The sequence below is a fragment of the Arvicola amphibius genome, chromosome 3, assembly GCF_903992535.2.
Source record: "Arvicola amphibius chromosome 3, mArvAmp1.2, whole genome shotgun sequence".
Lineage (NCBI taxonomy): Eukaryota > Metazoa > Chordata > Mammalia > Rodentia > Cricetidae > Arvicola > Arvicola amphibius.
This window is the reverse complement of record NC_052049.1, coordinates 24,305,927-24,329,761: the sequence shown is the minus strand read 5'-3', so window position 1 is coordinate 24,329,761 and position 23,835 is coordinate 24,305,927. Positions and strand designations below refer to the sequence as shown.

General features: G+C 39.0%; 1 protein-coding gene across 1 annotated transcript; it reads right to left on the bottom strand.

The window, feature by feature from the left end:
- Positions 1 to 1,406: 1,406 nt before the first annotated feature.
- Il7r (interleukin 7 receptor) lies at positions 1,407 to 23,835 on the bottom strand. The gene is made up of 8 exons (XM_038323388.1): positions 23,686 to 23,835; positions 19,126 to 19,264; positions 11,988 to 12,145; positions 7,982 to 8,139; positions 6,440 to 6,608; positions 5,482 to 5,575; positions 4,197 to 4,272; positions 1,407 to 3,828 (listed from the first exon to the last, which is right to left on the bottom strand). The coding sequence occupies exons 1-8, from the start codon at positions 23,765 to 23,767 to the stop codon at positions 3,319 to 3,321; spliced, it is 1,386 nt and encodes a 461-aa protein (XP_038179316.1). The 5' UTR covers positions 23,768 to 23,835; the 3' UTR covers positions 1,407 to 3,318.

Sequence of the window (23,835 nt, the reverse complement as noted above, 5' to 3'; positions counted from 1 at the left end):
GTTTCTAAAATAGTAAGAAATGAGTGTGTACTGTTTTAAAGTTACCCCAAAGCATTATGTTTTGTTCAAGTGGCTTAAATGGACCAAGGTATAACAGGATACATAGACATGTTTAAATTAAACATTCAAGATGAATATTTTATTTTTATAAAAATGCAATTTCTCCACCTTTCTGAAGTAACTGCTAATGCATTCATGCTGCCATCAGAGACAGCGATAACTATATCAGTAACTATTCTTGTACAGTCCCCTGAATGTACAAGCTTTTCTCACAAGTTTATGGCTCACTATACTTTTTCTTTAGTTGAGAAAAATCCCCATGTGATCTCCAGGCTCAGTTACCTGGCATACTCCAGAGTCTTGCTTTACCATATGAAATATGACCTTCATTTTGTCCTTGCTTGTATCTTTTTCCATTTAGCCTCTACTTGTTTTGTAATATTTTAAAAATTAATATTTTATACATGTGTGGGTGTTTTGTTTGTATGTATGTCTGCATTCCATGCATGCCTGGTGCTCAGGGAGGGGGGCGCAGAGTAAAGTGTTGGATCCCTGGAAATGGAGTTACAGAAGTTCTTAGTCACGTATGGGTACTGAGAATTGAACTTGGGTCCTCTGTAAAGGAAGAACAGCCAGTGTTCTTAACTGCTGAGTCATTTCTCCATCCTCTTTACCTGGTTTTGTTGTGCTTTTCTTCTGCCCTAACAGCGGAATCTTCATTACATGTTGGGGATTCCCCAACTTTGTAGCAATGCCTGCTTCTTACTGTAAATTTAAATACCAGTTGTTCTCTTATCTCTTGCTGTGGCTCACACAAGGCCCAAACTTGCTACTGTCAGCCACTGGCTCCAGCTCTGTCTTACTCCGGCAGTCTGTGATGTGAAATTGCTGAGTGTCTTTGTTAAGACTCCTCAGGAGTAGGTGACCCAAGTGAAGGTAATTATTTTCAGTTTCTAGAGCTCTGAGTCAGAGATACAGAGACCCTTGGCCTTCCAGACTGGCTGTTCCCCCTTACAGATGTTCTGCAAGCCGTCTAATATTTTTAGTAAACTCTCAGCTTGAAATCATTTATTTTGCTAAATGCTAAGGATTGTGACTCATATTTTGTCATAAAACATTAGTGTGATATTTTAACACTACTTTGTATATTTTTCTCGATGTAATTGTGAGCTTGGAGTGTCTAATTCCATAGTTCAGTGGCTAGCAGTGTATTAAAGTAATTTAGTATGGCTTCTTAACAAATTTCTATTAATTATTGAATTGATTAAAAATAACTTTCTGGAAGCTTTACCCCATTAATGACCTATGAATGCTCTCAGTGACCAGCAAGGCCTGTGTGGAACTTTGGAACTTCAGGATCCTATGTATGAGTAGTTGCCACAGTCACAGAAGACAGTACAGCCATATAGAGTTCCTTAGCATTTAATGAAATGTGAAATGATAATACACACCATACATTTTTTTTTTATGTAGCAGCTCTGCAGGTTACTAATAATGCATTTGAGAAACAGAGTCAACTCAGACAACTTTACTGTAGTGGATGCTGACTGTTTCAGAGAACACCAAAGAAAAACTGCTGAGCTCACAAACTCTGTCACCTGAGTTGTATCAATTCCAGGTTCCCTTCTACATATTCTTAAGATTTTTGACAGTTCCAAATCATAGCTACGAAAAAAACACAAGCGTGCACATCTGAAATAGCCCATGCTTGGGTTTGAAGGCACAAATTCCATGGATGCCTCAATGAAGAGAGAAGCAAAGGCTTGTAGAAAATTAATTGACTAATTGGAGATTCCCTGGAGCCAGGTGTAGCTGATTGATCAAACTGGATGCCTGTTTTTCATTATTTTTTATCATTTTTATTTCACATTACTTGGAAGTAGCAGTTGGCATCTCTGTTTTGTATATTATCTTTGACTAAAAGTTTTGATTTTCCAATATGAAATGCAAGAGGGAAACTGGCAGAACCAATCAGTAATGTCATATTACACGCTGTTCCTGAATACATACATATTTAAGCATTAGCAGCAGTTGTGGTTATGTGAATATAATACATGGATTTAATACATGACCAGACAGACACACCAAATTCAAATGACCAATCTCAACACTGAAACAGAGAATTTTAGTGCTAAGAAGCTCAATGGTGTCCTTCAGTTACTTCTTATTTTTTTCAGGAGATTGACCATATACACCAGGGATACAGAGTTTTGGCTTGCAATCATGAGTTAACATTTCAATTTGAGCAACTTACCTATCTTCTTTCTGTTTGCATGAGTATAGTCTCAGCTGGAGCGCACACTGAAGTGTTCACATTCCCTCCTCCTTGTAGTTCAGGCAACATCCAAGGGTGTAGAACCTGGGGTAATTTGTCATGGTCTCTACACACATAGGAGGGCTATTCCTCTGCTCATGGGTTAAATGTCACACGCTTGCAGATTCTTATCAGCTCCATCTATGCTCCAATATGGAGGCAGGTGGATGGTAGCAGCAGGAGGATCATGGTCTCGATATCTGACTCTGGAATATCTTGGCTTCTAACTGATTACTGCTATGGTTGGTTTTAAAAAATAAACAAACCAAATCAAATGAGCTTGGTGTTCTTTTTTCTTTTTCCGACTTCCTTTGACACATGGTCATGGCACTTCATACCCATAAATACATTTTGTCCTGCACTTTCTTCTTCGTAGCCACTTTGATTAAAGTGATCACACACATCCATATCTTTCTGAGACAGACCTAGTTTATGCTTGCTGTTAATTGTCTCTGACTTTCCCTTTCCAGAGTGGCACAGTTTGGATAATTACTATATAATCACCTACTTGGTGATGTTTGGCACGGAAGACTAGCATAGGTTCATGGCAAGGGACGGCTGAAGTTAGAACCCACGCCTCACCTGCTGATGAAAGGAAAGCTTAGACAAATTACTTAAAATATTTACTCTCAACTTCAGCATCTGTGGCAAAGAATTCATCAATTACAATGGATGAATCTACATTGCCATATTATTCTTTCTTCCTGCATTCATTCCATCCTTCTATCTTCCCCTTCATCGTCATTTAATTTGAGTTTTGTTCCTATTTTTTAATTGGGCAACCTGAACTCTTAGTACTTAACCAACAAGGCAGAAACATCTTCTTCCTGTTTTATGCAAATGCTTCTGGGCTAGGAGATCAAAATGACTTCTCAGAATGCTGATGATGTGCAGCAAGGTCACATTGACTTTATCTTCTGTGAACTAGGAGGGACAGGCATGCTAGGCTTTTCATCCCAGTGATCATTCTGTTTGTGATGGAAGGGTCTTAGGTTTCTCATGATTCATTTGTTTTGGTAAAAACTAGACATGGTGACATATGCTTCTTCTTGATTCAGCACTGAGGAAGTGGGGACGGGTTGTCTCTGAGAAACTGATATCAGGATTCCAGACTGGAGAGGAAATGCCTGAGGGAGGGTGCCATTTGTGTTTCCAGGGCTTGCCAGCAAGTCTTGATACACATGAGGCCCATTCCTGTCACCATCTCTGTAGTCAGGGGACAGAGAGGAAAGGAAGGGAGGAGTGTTGCATGTACTCGGACTTCTCTCCAGGAGTCTCGGGGGTGACTCTCTTCTGAAAGTTTCTGGTGTGTTGATTGAAATCTCCGACAGCTGGCTTGGGCTGTGCACAGCTGCTCCATGACCCTGCTTCTCCAGCTCCTCAGGGGGAGAATCAGGCTGTGGAGGATTGCCACTTTGCAGAAAGGTTTCTACTTCATCTCTGGATTGAATGCCATTCACCTCATGAATCTGGCAGTCCAGAAAACTTTCAGGATTGAAACTCACATTCAAATTCTGTAGAGAAAACCAGAAGCATTAGTGGCACTGGAAAGACAGGCTATTGGACATTTGGTTCCAAAAAAATAAAAGACATCTAAGAAACTTTCTCATGAAAATGTACTACGCAGTGCTAGAAAATGGCCTTCTTGCTTTCCATTGGCTTCACATCTGCCCGAGCTGTGATACTTCAGGTCTGAATTAAACCCTGATCGTGTTCCCACTTCCCGTCCTGCACATCTCAACTTCATTCCCCAGTGTCTTATAAGGAGCCTCACCTATGCAATACATAAAAGGCTAAAAGTTGAGTTTCGGTTTTCCTTTGTCTTGAACATTCTTAGACAAAGATGTCTTTAGTATAGTGTTTCTCCACCAGAAGCACTTACCTTTTTTGGTTTCTTACATAGCTGTTCCAGAGTTTTCTTATGATCAGGGAGACTGGGCCATATGATAGGTTTAATCCTAAAAGCAGAGGACATTCATAAGTGAAACAAATGGCAGAGGGAGAAGGTGCAGAAATACATCGTTCTCTTTGTTTGAGGGAGATTATAAGAACAGTTTTCTGGTACTGGCTCTGCTACTATAAGGTAGCAACTGTGGACAGATGTCTTGTTTTCTGTGGGCAGTATCACCCACTTGATTAAAGGAATGAATAGAGCAGAACTAATTGCTATTGGTATATTGTGACCAAGACACTGTAATTATGGGAGTGAGGTTTGCAGGGAGGTAGTATTGATGTTGATGTGGAGCTGAAACTTGTAACCTAATCTTTTCTATTCAATGTTTATATTGTCATTTTATCTATTCTTTTTACTGGAAGTAGCTGTTTTGCTTTAATTCTAGTGGGAGTAGGGATTATGCCTTATGCTATTCAAGACATTTATTTTATGGTATTTATTTTTCCATTTAGGACACTAAATGTCCTAAGAATATGTGTTCCTATGCTGAGGGCATCTTCCTAGAACACTGGGTAATTTCATAGCTATGACTCTACCACAGTAAAATGCAAAAATCTTGTGGATTTGTGTGCGGGAAGCCATGTTATCAAAAATACCCCTCGTTAAAATGGGTAATTTCTCCTCTGTCCTCAGGAGGACATGGGGAAAATATTTGGAAAACAATTTTCAAAGAATTCTTATTTGGGGGGCATGAAGACCCAAGTTCAGATACTCAGTGATGATGTATGGCATGGGGGAGACAGGCAGCCACTCAGATTTACTGACAAGTTAGTCTGACAAAGTCACTGAGTTCCAGGTTTAATGCAAAACCCTGCCTCAAAAACCAAAGTGGAAAATGATTGATTAAAAAAAAATCAGTGTTGAGTGTTGGCTGCCTGTAGGCCAGCACATACATGAACACACAGACAGACAGACAGACAGACAGACAGACACACACACACACACACACACACACACACACACAGAGAGAGAGAGAGAGAGAGTATTTGGGGAATAATGTTTGTCTTACACATCTAGTTTATATATTTTTGCTTCTTCTGAAATCAATTACATAAAATTGACTGGGATCTAAGAATGGGATGGAATATATTTGACATTGTAATTCTTGAAATGTCACATCTCTCTTTAAAATTTTCTAGATAAATAAGTGGGACCTGAGTCCTCCTTTCTTTGGCTTCACACAATCTCCCTCTTGATTATCAATGAAAATCACCTTTTTCTCCATAGCACACAGGCTAAGATGACCAACAAAACCACAGAGGAAAAACTCAGAATGCTGATACTTGGCAAAACAGGATCCCATCGCCCTGGAATACAAGGAGAGACCATAATTAACATTCAGTAAACAAATAATGTGGGGATAGATATGGTAGATGCTTAGGAGGGCTTGAATTTACTTAATTACACAGTCTTATCATTTCTTGTAAATAGGTCTTTGATAGACAGGAAGAGTGGCTCTGATCTGGGTGACCATGGCAAGAGCATCAGTCACTTGAAATGTAATGATGACATTTCATGATGGCCTATAAACCTGTATCCAACTGCCAATACCCCCAAAATAAAGTTTAAGTAATAGTTGAAAAGGTTAACATTCACCCTGAAGCTACAGCAAGTTCCAAAACGGTAGTGTGAAGCTGACATAGCAGGAATAAACTCCATCCCTCTCAAAGGAGTTCTGTGTGAGGTGCTCTGGGCACTTTACTGAGACATGTTCTCTGGTTTCTCTGGCAATTGGTATTTCCCATACCCCATAACATCTTCAGTAAACTGGGAAAGGATTTTAGTAGATGGTCATTCTGGCCTGGTCACTTGTTATTAGCAAAGATATTGCCTAGGAGGGGTTACAGAGAGATCAGACATGATCCCTTACAAAGACAGAAATGGTGGTGAGTCAGGAGTTTGTCTAGATTTCATTAGTAGATTCAGGAGATTCTGAGACAATGGCATCAAAGCAATTTATGTCCATTATCAGGTACAATGGACCCCGCTCCCATTGCTCTTATTCCAGACAAGTGGCAAAGAAGGCAGGCAACCGTCCTCCAAAGAAAGTGGGAGAGGGCCCCCCATGTCCTGACCTGTGGGTATTTACATCAATCTCCTGCTCACTCCTTGCTATACTTTGGTATATGGAGCCTTGTGGCGGGGACAGAGATTCTACAGCCGTTGCTTACCTGGACTCCCAGGCTCTGGAGTTTTGAAGGTAGAACTTGGACTCCAGTCACTCCAGAAGCCTTTGAAGTATCTGGTATTGGGGATGGATCGGACTTTGATCTCATACACGGTTTTAGGTCGTAGCTTTCGCTCTAGGATTGTTGTTCTTGTATTCAATAAATTGACATGCTGGGGTGAAAAACAACAGACATTGCTGGATGGCAAAAGACATGTTGCCTAGATCTCTTGACTCACTTTAATACAAACTCTTTCAGTTGTGTTGCTGCTCTCCTAAAGTTCTTTCATATTTCTTAAGTGAAGGAGTTCAACCATGCAAAAGACTCGGCAGCAGAATGAGGGACAGACTCAAAATGATACCAAGAGAGGTCAAACACTGGCTGGTTGGGTCATTAGCTGAATTATCATCTCCTACTTTGGAGTGTATGACCACCTCTAGGCTCACAGCTACCTCTCCCATCCAGTATCTTCTCTTTCTTTCTGTCTCCTTTCCAGGCAAAACAACGGGTAGTGAACACTAACCATTTGTACCAACAGACCATCCATTAGCAGTTATATGGTAACTAAACACTAATTTTGATGAGATTTACAATTGCGTTTATGTTTATTGACACACATAAACCTACAGGAGAGGGTAGACATTCAATTTCCCGTTTTTAAAGAAACAGAAAATCAGCTGATTGTCTTGGAACAATTTATTCGTGATCCTTTTTCCTTCTACTAATGTTGCTTTTCTACTGGTGGTATCATCAGATGATTAATAAGAGAAGGTAGGATGAAGATGACCCAGTTTATGTATGTGTGTGGAGTAGGTAGAGAGAGGCAGCAGATGGCAAGGGCAGGAATGCACATTTGTAAGTGGCACTGAGAGCGATGACGATGACCAGGATAAAGGGCCATCGGGCATAAGGAAGCATTCTTTATTCTTGAGGAAGAGAAGCCATCTCTTGAAAAAAAATATTTATGTGACATAGGGAGGACAAGGGTTAAGCTGGTAGGGTTAAGCAAAACCCATCTCCCCAATATTCTCTGAATCTTTCCCAGCTCATCTCCTAAATGGATGCTAAGAGCAACAAGATCATTTTAACCTCAACAGACTATGAAGAAGCCGACTAAACATCCAGAAAATGAAGAGCAAATAACAAACTGTTCCTTCTGCTGCAGAAACTTTAGACAGTAAAATAAAAACAAGAGACAGACAGAACTTCTGCTTCTTTGTCTGACCTCATGCTCTCCCCAAAACTTCCAGGGAGGGGGAAGCATTGCTGCTTCCTGGTTACACTACAGAGAGTCACATTTTTTCCTGATTACCCCACGGACTGTAGACTTTATATGATGAGGATCAGGTTTGTCTGAGCTTGTGTTATTATCTAAATTCTAACCATAAAGATACAATTGAGCCAGTTAGATAATGATGAGCCAAGAAAAATGCAGGAGTTATGGGGGTCTTAAATGAGTATGATCCCAGGAGCCTCTCTGAGTAAAGAGTAAGTTCTGAAGACAAAACATGATAATGTTTATTTAATAAACATGATCTACATTACCGTCCAGTTATTTTCACCCTTTTCTGGGCGGTAGGCCATGTCATGCATTAATTGTTTTACATACTTCTTGTTTGAGTGAGACGTATTAAAGGTCACCAAAAAGTCACTTGCTTCTTTTCGATAAACTACTTCTAGGCCAAAGGGGGCTTCAGGTTTAACTGGAAAGAAAAAGGAGTGAAAGTTGTGAATTGAAAACATCCTAAGTACATTAAACATTTTCTTCAATGTTTTCATATTAAAATGTATGTACACCATTTCTCTTTATCCTGTCCTCTCTCTAAACTCTTTCATGTGCCCCCTTGCTTTAGTTCAAGGAGGTTTAGTTTAATTCATGACCTATTTTTAATTAATAGTTGATAACTATACTTTTAGAAGTCTTTCTGCTCTAAAGCCCACCCCTGGAGCTTTCTGTGTTAGGATCTGATAGTACACAAAGCCAAGTCTCTTTTTTTCCTTGATTCACATCCAGACAGCATTGCCAGCCTTCCTGTGGCTGGTGTGGTCTCCTGAGTGTTGTGAATACTTGGAACTGTACCAGTTCTAGTCTTGGCAACCAAATCCTCCCTTGTGTAATTCCCATCTTGGTCCATTTTTATATACCAAGTTTTGGTAATGATGATTGTGCCACAGTGAAGGTAGCAATGATATGTGTGAGAAACAAACTTAAAGTGTCAGACCACAAGTTTATGAATTGTTTGTTTTGGTGGGTAGTGATAATTTTACACATGCACACACACACACACACACACACACACACACACACACACACACACTTACCATCATAATACTAGATGCTACTAATGAGCTCCAAATTAAGAGAATTGCAAGGATACATCTGAGACCTCTGGACCTCATCTCAGATGTCCCTGGCTTTGGCTAACAAATTCTAGAATGACCTCCAGGTTTTCACCTTCGTCAGTTTTAGTCAAATTAGCCTATTGTTCCATAATCCTCTGCCTGTTGTTTGCCTGCCTCCTAGAGTTGTTGCCCAGAAACAATATGGCATATACGATACACGCCTCAAAGGAGAAAGCTCTAAGCAGCACAGACCTAAAGTATTGATTTTCTAGTAAAACATCTGGATCATGTTGGATATTCTCCTTTAGCCTGAAACAATTTTATTTTATTTTATCAATATACCTAACACAAAGTAGGAAGGCAGGAAGCTGCATCTCCTGCCTTAGAGGCTAGGAGGATGTCTTACTTGAGGTTTCTGTTGCTGTGAAGAGACACCATGACCACAGCAACTCTTATAAGAGAAAACATTTCATTGAGTGGGCAGCTGACAGTTTAGAGGTTCAGTCTAATTATTAACATGATGAGGAGCACTGTGGCATGCAGTCCAACATGGTTCTGGCTGTATCTTGATCAGAAGTCATCAGGAAATGGTCTGTCTCACTGGGAGTAGCTTGAGCATAAGAGACCTCAGAGCCTACCCCCACAGTGACTCACTTCCTCCAACAAGACCACACCTTCTCCAACAAAGTCACACCTTATAATAGTGCCACTCCCTTTGGGGTCCATTTTCCTTTAACCCACTGCAGGGGACTTGATGAAAGGGAAGAGAGGGAGAAAGTTGTAGGTGGCCAGGGTTCTGGTTCTAGGATTCAATCAGGATCATTTACTTTAAATTTGTGGAAATGATAATTCAGTGACTGAAATGCCTCCTGAGGAGCCAGGAGAAAATAACCCTATGAAAAATACCCTATCACTTTTCATCCTACTTGCTCGGAAGTGCAAGTACTTTCTAGTGCCATGGCAGAGACCCACACTATCCCTTCCACACAGACTTGTCCTACCAGCAGTGCTAAAAACTTTGGCTTCCCTCATTGCTGCTCACATAAAATGTTAGTCTTGCGGTCTGCTGTTGGGAGGTGCAATGTGGTCCCTGATGAGAACTGGGACCATGGATGGGCAGGTATCCCTAGATCCTGTGGGTGTGGTCTAAGTGCTCCAAATGACTGCAGAGGCTTGTGTGCTTAGATTGACACATGCAAGGATGACAATAGATTTTCGGTTAATGTTGTAGCGCTTCCTCAGAGGGTCAGGAATTGTTACCCGTTCTGTTCATTCTCCAAGAGAACCACACCTTTGAAGTATAAATGATGAAACTTTAAATAGGACACCTTCATGCACTGATCTATAGGAACCTCACCTCTACATGAATGAAGACCAGCTTACTCATGCTCAAAAGTCAAAGAAACTGTCCTTGCCTCATCTGTCACTCATGCTTCCCTAGCTCTTGTTATTGTGTGGTCAAACATGGGAAGGCAGCCATTTGTCCAATATTCCCTTTCTGTGACATCTGCTCTTCTGCTAAGAGAATTGTTCAGGCAGGGAACTTCTACTTTGATTCCTCATCATCATAGTAAAACAAAGCTGAGGTAAGTTTCTCACTTTATCTAACAAAACCGTTCTGTTGTCTTCGCTTTCAGAGTAGTTAAAGAGGTTTTGAGAATAGGGGAAAATAGTTCATAGCCTTTAAAACCAGCAAAACTTGTATTTATATGATCATTCTGAACAGTTTCCCATACATATTCACCTGTGAATCTCTAGATACAGAAAAAATACAAATAGCTAAGATGTCATGACACTAACTCAAATTATAATTTTGCTTAAATTATAGCTCCTTTTACTATTTTTATTTAACAAAAATATAATTATGTAGTTTCGGTCAAATCAATTTGTATATGTTTCACTCCTCACTTAATCTCTTTGGAAATTTTATCATGTTATAGTTCATCATGGCTGGGCTTTGGTCCTTACTTTTTAAGTTAAATGTCAATCCAATGGTATTTTAAAACATGACTAAAATTTAAGCCAATAGATTTTGAATGACACACATTAGCTTTCATAGAGTAGGCATTGTTAAATCTGTAAAAGGCCTTAAAGATAAAAGGTAGAAATTCTCTTTAGAAACAAGCCTGATTCAAGAATGCAATATATTCTTGTTTCTTGCCATGAGAATTTGGACTCAAGTCTGCAACATCCATACTTAACCTGAATTTATACCCTCTGGCTTATCATTTAAGATTTTGAGTTTATTACTGCTTCAATCACAATAAGTTTTAAAAGTTAATCTGCCTTTCATCTCTCTCTCCCATCTCTCTCTACTTATCTATCTTCTATCATCTATCTATCTATCTGTCTGTCTATATCTGTCTATCTATCTATCTATCTATCTATCTATCTATCTATCTATCTATCTATCTATCATCTATCTATCTATCTATATCTGTCTGTCTGTCTATCTATCTATCTATCTATCTATCTATCTATCTATCTATCTATCTATCATCTATCTATCTATCTGTCTGTCTGTCTATATCTGTCTATCTATCTACCTGTCTGTCTGTCTGTCTATCTATCTATCTATCTATCTATCTATCTATCTATCTATCTATCTATCTATCTATCTATCATCTATCTATCTATCTATCATCTATCTATCTATCATCTATCTGTCTGTCTATCTATCTATCTATCTATCTATCTATCTATCTATCTATCTATCTATGCATCCATTTCTCTACCACGCATAAGTTTTCTTCCACCTGTGTAATTTTGACAAATATGGAAAACATATTTATTTTTTAAATTATTTGTTAATTTAGTTATGCAAATTTAGACTATTATGTGAAAATGGAGAAAAATTACAAGGCCTTTATGATAAATAAATTCAGAACAGAAAAGATGTGTGGGAAGATGATAGAGGACTCTGCGCCAGTTACATTCCTCATACTGATGTGTGCTTCCACCAATCTGTACGTGTCGTGTCAAGCACCCTCTTTCACAGCCGAGTTTCAATATTCTCAGCATATTTCTCACAGTAGGAAGTCATGATTCGTGGGTCAATTTTTTCATTTATTAAAAAGATGTTAGAAAAGTTGCTGTTGACTATTACAAAGTGTTTTCATGATCTGCCTATTTTTAACATACTGAAAATTAAGACGTGTCTGCAGCTATCCAAACCATGGCAACGATACTTTAATACACAGCTTCTTACCTATCATGGCGATGTCCATATATTTGCAAATTAAATTCTTTTTTCCAAGCTTCACACATATATTGCTCCTACCAATCAGTAGGAATGCTTTTGTCTTTATGAAATATTTCTCTTGAAGCTTGTTTAGAGTTAGGCATTCCATCTGTAAAAGAGCCCCACTGTAGAAACAAAAAGTCAAAAGTCTTTATTCAGATAGAAGTATCTGTTATACAATAAGATAACATATTATACACATTTAGTTGTGTGAATTCATCTTTAGTGTCTACAAATACATAAGTAGGTGAGTTAATACTGCAGAGAAAAATGGAATGAATTAAAATAGCATAATTCCCTGCTCCATTACTTTTATTATATGCAAATTATCTGAAATAGTAAAAGCTTGCTTGTGGAAATTGGGAGAAAATTATCCATGTAGTTTTTGGACTGATCATTGAGAATCAAATACCTTGTTTAAACAATTAAGTAATTGGTGGCTTTGGGAATAAATAAAAAAAATCAGTGGTATAGGAAATAATGACTCTATTAGTTCATATAGGATTAAAGGAAATGCTAAACTGGTTAAAAAGTTTATATACAAAAAACTGTGTATATTTAATAAGTAAACTAAGGGGTTTTCACAGGGACTTTGCATTTTGTTTTGTTGTAAAAGATAGAAACTCTTTTATATAGCCTTTACTAGCCTAACACTCATTACGGAGAGCAGGCTGACCTAGAACTCACAGAGATCTGCCTGCTTCTTCCTCCATAGTGGTGAAGGTATTTATCACCATGCTCAGTGTCATAGGGACTTTGGCTAATGAAACTCAACAACATATGTCAAAAAATAAAAGTAAATTTGGGTGTGGTGATTCAACATTTAGGAGATTGAACTAGAGGGGGGGTTGCTTGCATTTGAGTCCAGCCTCATCAAGGGTAACTTCTATGGCACTATGGGTACATAAATTATAAGTTACTAGTATGTGAAATGTCAGAGGGGACACCATTACATATTATTCGGATATCAAAACTATAGGTAATCTAACATTTATGAGGGTTAAAGTAATAATTTTGTTGACGTGAAAGCATTTTTAAAATTAAAAGTTTGTAAAAGGCGAAAGATTTATACGATCTGAAGAGAAAGAAGGGGGAGGAGGAGGGGAGATGGAAATTTTTAAATATAAGAAAAACATAAAAAATTAAAAGTTAGTGAAACTGAGCCACACACAAACTGAGTATCTCAATAGAAATCATATTCATAGTAACTCATACCTTCACAAATAAAACTATATACCTAATGGTTATAGGCTGCTGAAATTTATCAAATGTCTAAGAAAGAGATAGTGCCTATACCCAAATCATGCACATTCATACTACAAGGACATTTGATCAACTATGTTCATAGCAGCATTATTTGCAATAGCCAGAACCTGGAAATAACTTAGATGACTCTCAATCAAAGAACGGATACGGAAAATGTGGTACATCTACTCAATTGAGTACTACTCAGTGATAAAAAAACAATGACATCTTGAAATTTGCAGGCAAATGGATGGAACTGGATAAAAACAACCTGAGGGAGGTCACCCAGATACAGAAAGACAAACACGGTACGTACTCACTAACGAGTGGCTATTAGAAATAAAGCAAAGGATAACCAGCCTACAGTCCACAGCCTCAGAGAAACTAGGTAACAAGGAAAACCCTAAAAGAGACATGCTATCCCTGAGAAAGGAAATTATACAAGCTCTCCTTAGTAAACTGGCACCATGGGAGGAGGGCGGTAGAGGAGTGGGGAGGGGAGAAGGAGAGCGGGAAGGAGAACGAGGTATAGGAAGGGTCAAGTTGGGTGAAGGACAGAGAGGGAGAACAAGGAAAAAGATAGTTTTAAAGAGGGGGCCATTATGGTGCTAGTGAGAAACCAGGCACTAGGGAAATTCTCAGGAATCCACAAGGATGACCCTAGCTAGGAGTCTAAGCAATAGTGGAGAGGGTACCTTAACTGCCCTTCCCCTGTAATCAGATTGAAGACTTCAGGGAACCTTCATCCAGTAACTGATGGAAGCAGATGCAGAGATCTACAGCTAAGCACTGGGCTGATCTAGAATCCAGTCATAGAGAGAGAGGAGCAAAATGTTATGTGCAAAGGGACTGAGACCATGATGGGGAAACCCACAGAAACAGCTGACCCGAGCATGTGAGAGCTCACTGACTCCAGACTGACAACCGGGGAACCTGCATAAGAGTGACCTAGGCCCTCTGCATGTGGGTGACAGTTGTGCTGCTTGGGCAGTTTGTGAGGCCACTGGCAATGAAGCCAGTATTTATCCTAGTGCATGAACTGGCTCTGTTGAGCCCATTGCCTATGGAGAAAAAAATTTGGTCAGCCTAGATACAGGGGAGAGGGCCTTGGTCCTGCTTCAAGTGATGTGACAGACTTTGTTGACTCCCCATGGGAGACCTCACCCTCTCTGAGGAGTGGATGGGGGTGGGGTGGGGTGAAGGTGGAGGAAGCGAGAGAGAAAATGCACACACACACACACACACACACAATCTTTGTTTCTCTCTCTCACACACAGACGCAGACACACAGAGACACACAGAAACAGATACACCCAGTTTCTTTCACACACACATATACACAGAGACAAACAAACACACACACTCTCACACTTACACACTTACATGTATCTGGTTTGCGTAATCAAGTTCTACATTCTGCCAAGATCACTACTTCCAACTGAGCCCAGGTTTCACTCCCTTTAGAATTGTTAAGCTGACCCTGAAGAGCGAAGAGCTTCACTGAGAAACAATCTCATGAGAACACTTCTCAAAAAGAAGGAAATTAAACTTGAGGCATGTGAAAGGAGAAAGAGCTAGTATTCTTTCTTTTATTCTCCATAATTTATTTTTATGGTGAGAATATATAATTCCAGAATTTCTTTGTTTTCCTTATTACTCACCTGTTTGCTTTCTTCTTTGTTGACAGTGCATTGTGTGTGTGTGTTTGTGTGTGTGTGTGTGTTTGTGTGTATAGGGGTACTGCACTTAGCAAAATGTGCTAATCTTCAATAGATTTTTTGAAATGTGTATGATATGCAGCCATCAGTCAAGCTCTAGGTATAGGGTATTTCTTTTGCATTGAAAGGTTGCCCAGCATATGTGCGGTAGTTAAATCCCAAGCCTAAGGGGAAACCAGAGCTCTCACTTCAAGTTTTCTTTTTATTAAATTAAAAAAAAATACCAATCCAAATTTCCACTCCCTCCCCTCCTCTCATTCATTCCGCACACCCTTCCACCCCAACCCCCTCTAATCCTAAGTGGCCCCTCAGTCTGCCCCAGCCATAAAACTGTCTGAAGGGACAAGTTTGGTCCTATGCTTGTTCCTGTTTTGCCAGCGGTAGCAGTTCTCATCAATGCTATAACATTACTAATCTTTCATACTTGATTTCTTTCGTTCAGACACATGCTTAGGAGTTTTATTCTAGATGATGCTTATCTTATGCCTCATCTTTATAGTTACCGAGTAACAATTCACTGTATGAATATGATACAAAAATGTCAACCTTTATAAGACCATTCCTGGCCTCTGTATAGAAAAAGGAAGGCATCAGCCTGGCTTTGGCAAAGCTCGACATGGGGTCAAAACCAGATGTAATTATTAAACCTAGAGATGGGGAAAGAAGCTAGTTTTATTTCTTGACATATATTTATTATTGACCAAACATTCTTTAAAATTTCCCCTGCCAAAATAATAGTTTTTGTGAACTATCTGTAAGGATAAGGAATTGGCCAGCCCCCACCTCCCGCTGCCAACCCCAGAATCTCTAGGTACCGACGTGTGTGTTCGAATGCAGTGTCCCTGCAGAGATTTATCACTCAGAAAGGAGTAAGAATTGAAAAGCAACAAGGTAAACTAGACACAAGGGAGCAAATGTGAAGTGAGTAACAGATAGACCTCTAATTGAAGCACTGTTGTGATCTGCCCTCACTAATAGACTTCTAATTGATGCACTGCTGTGATTTGCTGAATTAGATTAGAAGTGAAAGCTTTGGGGGAAATACCAGCTTCTGAGCTGGAGTTACACATGCAAATATAGAGAAATCAGAGGTCAATGGATTTTTATCCAATTTAATGCCAATACTTAAAGTATCTTTATAAGTAACATATGAGTGAAATATTTAGTTATTGGGTCCGGAACCTGTAGCAACTTTCTGGTATTTTAGGAATTTTAACTAGATCACAAATAGTATCAGTTCACTCCCATTTCCCAGACAACGAAATTAGCAAGTGATGAATCATAAGAGATTCAATGTATCTGTCTATGAACCTGGGCCCCTTGTGGGCGGCTCCGATATCTAAGAACTGGCCCTTGGAGAGGAAGCCGTGCTAGGAGACAAAAATAAACAAAGCAGATTACTATGACCAGCCTTGGTTTGTGCTATTGACCTCCCTTCACAAAACTGGAGAAATCTATCACCAACAGTGGTAGAAATCTTGGTGAACTTGCAAAAATGTATTTGGTTTCTAACTGCACTGCATGACTTAGGGATCATTTTAGACTCTACTCTTCAACACAATAGCCTCTCTTCCACATGCATTTGTAAAACACATGAAATGTGATTGGTCTCAATTGCAACATGGTCTAAATGTAAAATGTGCACTACATTTTGATCATTTTCTATAAAACGAGCATAAGATATATCATCATGCTATTGATTATACATTGATTAATAATTTTTTAATATATCAAATGAAAAACATGTTATAGTTAATCTTTTTTTTTCTGTTTGGAAAGGTGAACGGCTAGAAAAGATTGGTGAGACGGCTGAGTAGGTAAAGGTTCTTGTTTGCACCACAGAACTCACGTAGTATCAAGAGAGAACCAAGATTTTTCAGTTTGTCTCTGGCCTCCACATGCACACAGTGGCACCTGTTTATCCTCACACATGCATACACATATATCACAACCACAAACACTAAATGGAATGAAAATATGGAAATATTTTAAAAAATTTGCTGCAAGAAAAGTCAAAACTACTTTTGTATTTTTTGTTCTTTTGTATATTTTTTGTATATTTTGTACTTTTATGTTCTACAAAAGCTAGTTCCCTTTCCAGAAAGAAATACACAAATTCCGAACTCGTTAGCTACCATTTTCTTAACCTAAGAAGGTGCATGAATATCCTACTCAAAGCGTAGGCACCGTATGGAAATGCTAATGCTCTAGAGGTTACTTGTATCTATTTGAAGTCAGCATTTTGTTTCCCACTAAATAAACCTTAAGACATTTGGTACAGGATGTTTGTTCAACTGGAAAACACAAATGGATGCTCTGTCAGATAAACTCAAGACAGTAAAGGACAATTGGTGGCAGCGGGCAATGTGAAAGAAAGCGGGCAGAAAGGTCATCATGGCTTGTTCAAGCGAAACCACAGTGTTTGTTACAACCCACTGAAAACCTGGTTGGAAAACCTAAAGTCCAACCTCTGTGTTGAGGGGTCTTTTTTCCTATTCAAAAGTGAGAACATTGTTTAGATGAATTATTTAACTGATTTATCAAGTTGGAAGGCTGATTCTGGACCCCTGTATTTTGTTTTGGTTTGAATGTGGGGTATGTATATATACATTTTTGTGTGGGTGCTTATGTATGTGGGTGTTTTTATATTTACACACATGTGTAGGGCAGTGGTTAACACCTGGGGTCTTTCTCTTTCATTCTCCATTGTATACTTTTTCATCCAGAATCTCTCAGTGAACCTGAATTTCACTGACTGGGCTAACTTAATTAGCCAATAAGGATCCACCTATCTTCCCAGCTTGCCCACCCCCAACACACCCCAGGGGTGGGATTCCAGATACCACACTCAGCTTTTACAAAGGTTCCAGGAATCCTAACTCAGGCCCTCTTGCTTGCATAGCAAGAAATTTACTGGCTGTTCCTTGTCTCCAGATCCTGGATGTTTATTTTTCTGCTCTCCATAGAGAGCCTGCTGTAAACGTGCAATAACAGAAACAGACTGAGGACAAACTGTGGCATCCAAATCCAAGGTCTTTGTTCATCCAACGACTACAGGGAAAAGCTGTGCATAGACTCAGGAAACTGCTATAAACACAGGAAAGTCAGAAGCTATAGCTTTTCTGGGTAGTAGTTGGCAAAGGACTGTCTTAGTGATCACGGAATTTAAGCCTTCTTTTAGTTCTGCAGATCTTGACATACTTTCCTCATCCGGAAACTTACCAAGAAAATGAGGTCATCTGATATGAATTTGGAAATAGCCACAAGTCAGAATTTCATATTAGAGAATTTTTTTCAAGTCACCAGAGATAATAACCCTTGACAACAAGTGATGACTAGTGGGCGAGGGAAAAGATAAGACTCATTAAGTTTTTATTTTACCAATGTTCAGACCAAAAACTTTGCATTTTCTTTCCTTTAAGGCTACATAAAACCAAGAATCAACTTGGTCTTATGAACTATTGGTAACTTTCCATTGACTGTATCATCTGAAATTAAATTGTTTGAAGAGGATGGGTGATATATATATATATATATATATATATATATATATATATATATGTGTGTGTGTGTGTGTGTGTGTGTGTGTGTGTGTGTATAATATATATAGAGAGAATTATCATCTAATGTCCTTCTTCCATGAATAATTAAACACTGGATGTTTATTTGAGCTCTTTACACATATTAAATTGTTTAACACTATAACCTTCCATTGAGATCTATTCTCTAAATTTTTAGATGAAGCTATTGAAGAATATGTTACAAAACTTGCTGCAAATCAAAAAGTTATTAAACATAGGCACTGGGAATGGACTCCAGGCAACTACACTACATAGCGGAACCTGAAGCTCTTCCACTGTCCTAAGGGAACGTTCTAGGAGATGTAGTCTCTTCACTACTGTGACCATGGACAGATGAATCTCTGAGAACCACAGAACCATTTGTGGTTTTTTCCTTGGGAACCAGCAAATGAAGTGAGAGTTGCTTCACTTCAATTTTTGGCAATGGACAAAGTATTTCAGGAGGTTTTAGCATTTGATGCTTAGGACAGACACTCCGTCCTTTGCAAAGTGCTGAAAGGGACATGTAGAAAGAGAGACAGGAGATGGATTTCTGAGGACCATTGAAACCACCACCCTCACCATATCTGTAGTTCCAAGTTGGTGCTGTTGACGTCTGGGTCATCAAAAGCACAAGTCAGAGAATGCTGGCTTCCATCCACTTCCAACTGGCTGTAGCACCAGAAGGAGTATTCGTCAGCTTCTGCATCTTCCACGTCTCCTGGGAAGAACAGAACACAGCTGTTAAGGAGGCAAATGAAGGCATCAGTTAAACACCTGATACCCCTTAACAAAATGTCACTGACATGGCAGACATGAAGGAGAGCTTAGAGTTTACCTAAAGAAATCAATTCCAGGGACAAAGACAGTGGCAAAGTTTTAGCACACATGCATGAGCACGCGTGCACACACACACACACACACACACACACACACACACCAAAACCCCAAAATGCAGGTGCAGAGAACAGAACATTCTAACTGAAAAACTTACCATAGTCAAGGATTAAGTTCCAGGTGCATTTTAAGCTGTTTTACCATTGGACTATTTTAGAAAATTAGAAAAAGCATGAAAAAACTCTCTTCCCTGTTTATATCAGTATATCTGAATTTCTTTGCTATATTTTAAAACTGTATTTAGAAGGTATCTATTATAGGTAAATTCTCCACTTCACATGATCTAACTTATGGAGGAAAGCCAAAATCCTGGCAACTAGGAAGGATGTTACATGATGGTGACCAAGCACTCTTGGGAATGTAAAATGTTGAAATTATCTTTTATCTGTCCTGAAATGTTTACATCTTTCAAAGAAGAGCTCCTGCATTTCATTCATATGTCCCCTAATCCAACTTAGTTTTCATTACAGGTCTTCATTTGTTCCCTTCCAAGTACTATTTTCAAATGAAAGATGATAATAACTATTTCAGTTATAGGTTCACATTTTTATGAGATTTCCCACTGTGCCCTAAAAAGGGATCACAACTAAGAGCGATATCAGTGATGCCATTGCGTGTGAATTGAAAGAATCTTGTCTTAAATGACTGACCGAGACAACTCTGAATATAAAATAGTAAACCCCGAGGATGCCCAAGTTTGTGCCTATGTGATTAGATTTTTGTTTTCTTTTCTACTGTATTATATAGGTACCAGAAAGTAAGAAATGAAATTTTTGTGTCTGTGTAGCCACTTTTGTAAACTGCAACTTGTTAAAGATATTATTTGATTTCCTAATCTGAGTTGGAGAGCCCACGGTTAAATAGGTATTTGTGTGTATAGATATAATATCATATTTAAGAGCAGAATAAAGTCAGAAAATCTTTCAGCACATACATTCCAATAAGGACCAGGAAAATCTAGAGCAATCAAAGGTTTATATCACAATGGTGGAATATGTAGAGCCTCTGGCAGCTTCCAGGTGCTTAATTTCACCCAAAGCAAAGATTTTCATGCTTCTCAGAGTTTGATATGCTCTCAGAACATAGTAACAATGGGTCCCACCTGAGCGACTTAGCAGCCATATGCAGTTTCAATTACTTTTTCCTTATTTAAAGAACCCCAAAGGTCTGTGGAAAAGTTAATAAAATTGGCTGCGAACAGACCAACCAGGTAAGTGACTATTCTAAGCAATAAATCTACATATGGATGGTGGACGCTGCTCACAGCCACAGGCATTTAACTTTCCTTTGCCTTTTTTCTTTTTCTCTTTTTGAGGCAGGGTTCCTCTGTGTAGCTTTGTAACCAGTCCTGGAGATCACTCTGTAGACCGGGCTGGCTTCTAACACCCAGGCATCTGCTTGCCTCTGCCTCCTGAGTGCTGGGATTAAGGTCATGCGCCACCACTGCCTAGCTGGTATTGAACTTTCTAAGCTTTCCCTGAACCCAGTCATTTCACAACCGGAGCATCAGCAAGTTTCTCTGCACCTTTTCTGTGTATGCTTTCCCCATTGACAGGATTAAGTAACAAAGGAGCAGCCTCTATTTTAAGAGTTCATATTTCGAAACATGTTCATTTTTAATTTTCTAGACTTAGCCTCTCTGACCTGTCACCTTTCAGAATGGAATGGCTCTGAATGGATTTGCATGTCCCTACACAGCCGCTCTCAGCTCTCATACTGCCTAGTACTTTGCTTTTATTTGAACATTTTACCAACTCTATATAATGGCTATGAATTACTATTTGGATTTAGACATCCTGTGGGTCGCATTTATTACACAGTTTACTCATGTTTGACATGAGCAAGAGAAAGCACACTTCCAGCAGATGTCAGGAACCAGCTAAAGGGAGGACTTCTGCAGACACCAACCAGCCAGTCTGGCAAAATATGTCTCAAGTTATCTCACACAATATACAAGTACCTGATCATGCAAATTTTCCTGGAATCAAAGCACCTATGTTTGAACACACAGTTCATTGACTCTTTAAGAGGTGTTGTTAATGGCACCCAGTTGCTCTGTAACCAATAAAACATTCCCATAAATACTAGTAAAATCACATGCTATTGTGGGAGAATATTCACTTGATGTGAGGTAAAGACCTCTTAACTAAGAGTCGTGTATAGAGTGGTTGAGTGATGTCATTTGGGACAGATGTGCACGTGAATCCTCACTGTTCTAACTCCGTAGCTGTGTCCCCTTTCTGTATACTCGAACTCCCAAAGCTCAGGTTCTGATGCATATATGCACTTTGAAGGAGCCATTGAATCGATCTATACAAAGGTTTCTCTTAGATCACTGTAAGTCCTCCGTGAGGGTGAAAGCTGTCTTATCAGTCTTTGAGAAATCAAAGATAAGATGTGAATTATAATTATGAAAATATACTTGCAACACTTGGAGTTCTTTTGAAAAAATTATCTATCAACTGCAGCTATTTTTCTTACTGCTGTTTTGAGATTACATGGATTGGGTTAATGTCTTAAGCATTCAGTGTCTTTAGTGGGCAAGTAAATAGCTAAGCATTTAATAAAAATTCTAACTCTAGAAATTGAAAGCATTTGGAATACACTTAATAAGCAAGGCAGTGTCATTTAAAAGACTTCTTCCCACAGGATGATTACTTGGTTAATGGTGTTAACTGTTCAGGCTTTTGATGCTTCCTATGTTTGTTTCCATCATCCTCATAGTTATTAGAAAACTAACTTTATCTTTCAACCAACAATAGCAGATTACTTGTGAATTCCTTCAAGCACAAAGCAGAAAGTATTTTGATATGATTATGTGATTGCCTCCATGCTTTTTAATAGATTTTTTTCCTCCCTTTGAAATTTAAAAGGTTGAAAGTAAAAATCCAGTTTTCAACACGGATTTTCACTTCTTTTACAAATAGTATGGTCAGCAGGAAGAAATCGTGGTGAAGTATTGCACCAAACAGCAATAAAGTTCTCATGCTTCCTGCCATGTGTTTGCACACATTTCACATGAGACCGGGGACTCTTCCTCACAAAGTGACTCATGCTCAGTCACATTGAAAAATGTCACTCCTCTGACAATTCTCTTAGCAAGAAAAAGCAAGGGATTTCCATCCTTACATATACTGGGCAAATGGACACAAATGTCAAAGGCTTAGGAAAACATGACTAAGGGAACTTAACTGAAAAGAGTTGAGCTGAGTCATGAGAGGCTGACATACACCCATACTGGCTATAAAGAAATGAAAACCTCTGTATTTTGAGACTAGCTTTCACTCTGTAACTTAGGCTGGCCTGAAACCCATGATCTTCCTGCCTCAGACTCCCATGCTCTGGAGTTACAGGTATGTGCGAACAGGTACATTCAATTAACAAATGCACATGCAGGCCAGGCATGGTGGCACATGCCTTTAACCCCAGCACTCAGGAGGCAAAGACTGTGTGTGTGTGTGTGTGTGTGTGTGTGTGTAAACAAGTTAATTTGTAGAAACAAATGGGAGGTTCAATTTTAATGTGGCTCCTGTGACTTTGAGACACTTTTGAGCACAGCCTTGTAATTAGAATGCATAGTTTTGTGGAATCAGATTTAAGGGTTTTATGCATTGCAAAGAGAATTACAACAGCCATATGATGGATTTGCTGAATACAAAAGCAATCCTGTGTATTTTAAATAAGACTTTACTCAATACTCTACTGAATTATTCATTAGCAATCTAACATGAATCTGTCAAAGCTAAAGTTATAAAGAGGAAATACATTATCAAGTAATTCCCATGTTCTAGGCACCAGAAATAAAGTTCTGGTGAATGCACAAACCTATTGCTTCTGATCATTCATTTATTGTGAATATTTATGGTTTTAGAACTCCATAAGCAGTTCGGCAAAACAAAGATAGCTTGATTTTTTTTTCTGGCAGGTACAATTTTGGAAGAGATTCTCTAACAAGCACAATCAGAAAATTTATATGAGGCTTCTTTTCTGAGATCACCAGCCTCTATCCACGTTTATGAGCCAGAGTTTGACTGAAATACATTACTTCTCAACAGTCTTGTGAGTTATGAACCATCTGCAGTATTGTCCTAAGGTCCTTTGTCCTGGTGATTACTACACACAACATAACCAAACACATGTTAAGTTCTTGCTGTCCAGCTCCAGCCTGTTTAGAACCGAGGAACCTGTCCATATATGCTAAAGACGGTCTGAAATCCTTTAAGAAAGAAGTTAGAAATGACTCACCGTTCTGTGCATTGCCACTTTCTCCCGAAACAGCTTGAAATAAACAGAAAACTGTCGCGAAAGTTTTACCCAGAACCATCATTCTGGGAGAGAGAAGAGAGAAGAAGCACGCTTGTGTGTGCAAATGAATGAGAGAGGGGGAGACTAAAC